The sequence below is a fragment of the Gavialis gangeticus genome, unplaced genomic scaffold (assembly GCF_001723915.1).
Source record: "Gavialis gangeticus isolate Ggan-Ray unplaced genomic scaffold, GavGan_comp1, whole genome shotgun sequence".
NCBI classification, from domain to species: domain Eukaryota; kingdom Metazoa; phylum Chordata; order Crocodylia; family Gavialidae; genus Gavialis; species Gavialis gangeticus.
The window spans coordinates 72,229,362-72,234,588 of record NW_017729034.1 but is presented as its reverse complement, the minus strand read 5'-3'; the positions used below and the strand labels follow the sequence as shown (position 1 = coordinate 72,234,588).

General features: G+C 39.9%; 1 protein-coding gene across 1 annotated transcript in view; it reads left to right on the top strand.

Annotated features, from left to right (window-relative positions):
* Nucleotides 1–3,930, top strand: part of TMEM181 (transmembrane protein 181) — a 59,090-nt gene extending 55,160 nt beyond the window's left edge. The window contains exons 16-17 of the mRNA XM_019527309.1: nucleotides 989–1,055; nucleotides 2,112–3,930. Coding sequence (XP_019382854.1) covers nucleotides 989–1,055; nucleotides 2,112–2,190 — 146 coding nt within the window. The 3' untranslated portion in view covers nucleotides 2,191–3,930. The remainder of the gene's footprint in view (nucleotides 1–988; nucleotides 1,056–2,111) is intronic.
* Nucleotides 3,931–5,227: the final 1,297 nt, after the last annotated feature.

Genomic DNA, 5,227 nt, shown 5'->3' with positions numbered 1-5,227 from the left:
CTAGGGGGATGGGGAGCTGTGGGTGGGGAGTGAGGGGCATGGCAGGGGTGGGGCTGTGGGTTGGGACTGGGGGGCAGTGGCATGGGCAGGGCACCAGCATATCAGAGTTGCTCAGCACCACAAAGCAGGGGGAGGGGGGTGCAGCTGCAGCTGGATGTGTGTCCTGGTCTGATCTTCCACGCTAAAAAACCCCAAATCAAATGGGCTGATTTTTCTTTCCTTATTTTCCCTTATTTTGTTCTCAAAGTGTGATATTTTTTTTTTTTTTTCCCCTTGCCCCCTTCTCCCCCAGACCTCACTCTATCCCTTTACTACTTGGCTTCCATGATAGGTTCAGCAGTTTTACCAACTTGCATCAAAGATATATTTATCTACAAGCCTTTATACAGAAACCAAGAGAGAATTGTCCCCTGAATAACCAGTGGGAAGTGTACATCTTCCATTTCACCATAGTTGCTTCAGTTCCTTTCACTGCCTTCCATGACGGTGAAAAATACCTTTTATTAAGCTGTTAACCTCTATGTACGGTAATAATTAAATAGCTTTAGATGCCATAACTGCTAGTACCTTCATCCTAAATTTTGGAAAGGAGTTGAGCATCACAAAGAGCCTGTCTGTACTTTCCACCTAGGTTCTTTTTGATTTCACATCATTTATACCTGGTATTTCAGAATACTGCACTGGGAAGCTGTGCAGGGAGGAAATAATGTTGCTGTGATGCAATATGAAGAATACCCATTTTCTGATGGCTTTAGGAAGGGTGTCAACTTCTCAGCTCTTGTGAATGCTGGCATGCTGTAGAAAGGCAATGCAGAATTTAAATGATAGATTCCGGCTTCTTTTCTCTGTGTGGCTCCCAGTTATAAATGTCTTGGTAACTGTAAGTTTTCTGCTTGAGTTGTAGATGAAAGCTGGGGTCTAATGTAAAAGTTTAAGCCAGTCAGTAATGCATGTTTTGGGTTAAATGAAACCCTTTTTTATTTTACAGAGTCGCAATTGAAAGACAATCCTGCCTTTTCTATGCTGAATGATTCAGATGATGATGTGATTTATGGGTAAGCAGTGATAGCAAGAAATATCCAGGGGGTGGCTGGGGTATGGAATGCCTTTTACTCAAAATGTTTGAAAACCTCAGGTTGTTCATAGCAAAATCCAAACACACTGAATGCAAAAAAGAAGGGAATTGTAGCTTAATTCTTGCATTTTTGAATGGCTTCCTTCCAGAATATAAACACAATGAGACTTCCTGTTTTTTGTTTTTTCTTATCTGGCATCCGAAAACATGTTCATTGACACTGATACAAATAGGTACATTCCCTGCCTCTAAAGGTAAGGATGAAGACAACAGGTTATAGTAGGGGAATGCGAGTGGGTGGGGTTTGCAACAGAGAAACCTAGTGGCAGGAGGGAACAGACAGTTCTGGTGCTGAAGTTGGGAAGGATAGCAGGAAGCAAGTGGGAAAGCATTGGAAGCTGGGCTGTACTTAAAATAAGCATTGTCCTCCTGTGCAGCAGTTGTCATTCTAAGTACCCAACATTTGTCAAAAGGCGTTAATAATAAAACCCAGAAAAACTGCCAGATGTGTTCAGGTGTGAAGCAGTAGCACCAAGAAGCTCAACCAGGACAGAGCCCCACTGGGCTAGGTGCTGCACTAGCACCTAGGTGCTCTCTATCCTTGAGAGCTTAGTCTTGGTCAAATGTACCACAGCAGCAGTTGTCGGGCAAAATGAGGATAAGGTGGTATAACCATAACCTAAGTGTGTCTTCTGTATGGATTAACTGTTACACTGCTTTAGGTGTAAGGATTTGTCTGTGTGCGTGCAGGCCTGGCTTCTGTTTGGTAGTGATAGTTGCTGCCTTGCCCCTGAGTAGACATTACCAGCAGCCCAGTAGGGTTCCAGCGGCATTGCAGTGGAAGCATACCTTGAGGAATGCTTTGGCAGACAAAAGTGTGTATTGTTCACATGCTAAACAGAAAAGGCATTCCTTACTGTTCCGTACCCAAAAATCTTCTTGTATTTGAAGTAAATTATTGTAGAACTTTCCTTGTATAGTTAATGCTTGAAAACTAGCTGTTTTTTCAGGATGTTTACAATGGTTTGTTTAACAGGAGTGACTATGAAGAAATGCCGCTCCAGAATGGCCAAGCCATTAGAGCCAAGTACAAAGAAGAGTCGGATAGTGATTGAATTCACGTGGATGAACTTGTTTAGTAGAAACGAAAGCAATTTTTATTTTTTTTATTTTTTTCCCCCCATCTCCCAAGGAAGGACATCCTGCTTCTTATTTCTGTTTACAGAGTTAAAACTGAAGGAAAAAAATGGAAATGCTTGAAAAGGTGTGCTACAAAACCCAAACACTTTTTACACTAGCAAATGTCTTGTAAAAGCACATCCTTGGAGAACAGACTGTGGAAACAAGGGGGCTTTTGCAGTTTAGTACCATCTTGGAGTGGTGTTGACTATATGTTGATTTAAAACTGCTCCCTTTCTTATTTTTAGAGGAATACATGCAGCCTAATCTGTTTGCACTTTCATGCAACTTGTTCTAGCTGCAGTGTACAATGCCCACTAAAAATTGAAGTGCCTCTTCTTCCTTTTCTCTTACTCACTTGACTTGGAGGTGGAGAATGACATGTTTTCCATTGGGTTCTGAGAAACCATAATCTTTCCTGCTTCTCCTTTGAGGAGCAACATTCAGGGTTTGTTTTGGTTTTTTTAGTGGCCAGTAGCATAATAGGCTTAAACACCTATTTTAAGGTGTTCATAAAATGGATTTTGCCAAGCAGTTAATTTAATGAGTAATACAAGTACAAACATTCAAGTTCTTTTGCACCAAAAATATATAACCCGAATGTTATATAACAAGTAGTGTGCAATTATATAGGGGGCAGGATACTTCAGACTCTTCACCAAATTAAAATGAGTCAAAATATATAGATTAAAATGTTCAAACTTCAGAGGGAAACAGTACTGCTGTCTTTCTGTGTGTGTTTTTTGAGGGGGAATGTATGTATGTTCTGTAAAACATACAGGATAAAATGTCCTATTTTAACACACACATTCTTTTAAGCTTTGGATCTTTTTTCTAAGTTGGCATTTTGTTAAAAACAGTTGCTCTGTGTTGCAGAAAGTTGCTTTTGCTGATGTGTTGAACGTGTGTGAAAGAGTCTGCTTTACATTTTCAGCATATGGATCCAATCTGCTCTTTCAGCCACAACTAAACAGCAACACATACTACTGCTGTGTGAGATTATTAGCAATTAACCTTTTCCAGTCTGTGCTGGAAGAGTGAGGTGCAGAACTTCCAAGCATTTACTAGAATGTTGCTCCTCATGATGTTTTAAGAAGATATTTCCCACTGTTCCCACTACACTGGAGCTTTGTCTTTAAAGAGAAGCTGCCAATTTCCAGTAACATTTAAAGAAGCTATTTCCAGATACTCCACCTGTCCCTGAGTCTTTAGGTTTTGTGGTTTCACAATCAGTTTTCTCCTCTAAATTATGTCTCCCTTTGCTGTGGCAGACCCACATAAACCAGGAAAACTGACAGACCATATAGGACATGCCATTATACTGGCTTATATACAGAGACCCATCTACGAAGGGGATTGAACTCTGACTTTAATCCACTTCAATTACAAGAGTTTGGTATGTCCATAGGACCTTTTTGGGCCATGTCAAGAACCACCACTGCAATTTGTCTTCCGAGTATTCATAACAGCTGTTCTCTTGGCAGTGATCTGTACTAGAGAATTTTGCTTTTAGAAGAACAAAGTATTGCCATGTGGACAAAGTAATCCAACTTGTATTTTAAGAGCACCAGGTGTGTTTGTAACATTACATGGAAAAATTGAGGCAGATGTATATTTAAGCTGTCTTGTAAACTGCAGTGGCTATTACATCTTACATTCCTTTTTAAAAAAAATAAGACTGTAAGAGTAGCTGAGTGCATGCATGCACTTGAGACTGACATCAAGTCAAACTCCAGATCCAACCATATTTCTTCCTACACTCAGAAAATTCCAGTGACTCGTGGGAGTCACGGTTCCAGGCTCAGGCCCTTTAAGCTTCCATAATTTTTATTTTTATGCATTTAAGATGTTTTTGGCTCCTTTTAAATATCCTTTTCCTGTCACATATGCCATTTTGATTTACTAAAATATTTATACGTATAGGATATTGCTGCTCATCACAGTCTGGGATGGTTGCAATACTGTGGGCACATCTACACGTGTCCCTATGTCACCATTGTTACTGCACTGTCATTTAGTACTTCTTGTAAGTACTAAACAGCAGCACAATAACAGCCATTATTGTGCCATGTCAGTGGCAGAGTTATTTTTAGCCCCTACATCGCCGTAGGGACGCACTATACTGAGGGAGCATGTTACTGTGTTGTTGTAGCTCCAGCATCGCTGTTTGTGCCCACCGGTACTATGTCACCATACCGCATTGCTACAGCGACATAGCATCATGTGTAATGTGCCCAGTTTGAGGCGTATGTGTGTCATGTTTAGGAATCTATTAATTTAAAACTTGTTTTAAATACAACATGAAGAAATCACAGTGTTTAGAAGCTTTTCCTAGGCTGGTTGTCCCATTTTGTCTTTATTAAATATTCTATTACTACATTCCAAATAGAAATAGGAAGGATGGGAAGGGAAGATGAGCACTTTTAAAAATATATTTATCTAACTTTAGAAATATTGACAGCTCTTTGTGGAAATCATGGCTGCTTACAGACATTAAGAACTCCCCCCACCCTCCTGTGCTTTACTGGAAGAAGCAGTGAATTATTTCAGCCCAGCTCCACAGCGTCTGTATAGATCGGGTGTTTCAGCAGGGCTTTTTGGTGCTTTTAGCTAAAGCTGATTCAATCAGCTATTAGATAAGTGTCAAAAAAGCCCCACTAAAGCACCCAGTCTATACAGACATTAGGTGAGTCAAGTCCAACTAACACACTGCTGCCTCTTTTGGGCTTTGCATGGTGGCACATCAAATTTAAAGTAAAGCGCTGTTTCTTTTTTTTTTTTTTTAAGTATCTGTAAGCAGTTCATATTTTAGCAGCTTTACTTTACCCATACTGCATTTTGTATTGCAGCAGTGTTACAGTAAAACAAAGTAAGTTTGGTAAAACATTAAATTCAGTATGTTGTAAAAAAGCATTAAAGGTAACAAGAAGTCTCACTAACAAATTTTACATGCTTTGTGTCACTGAATATAAT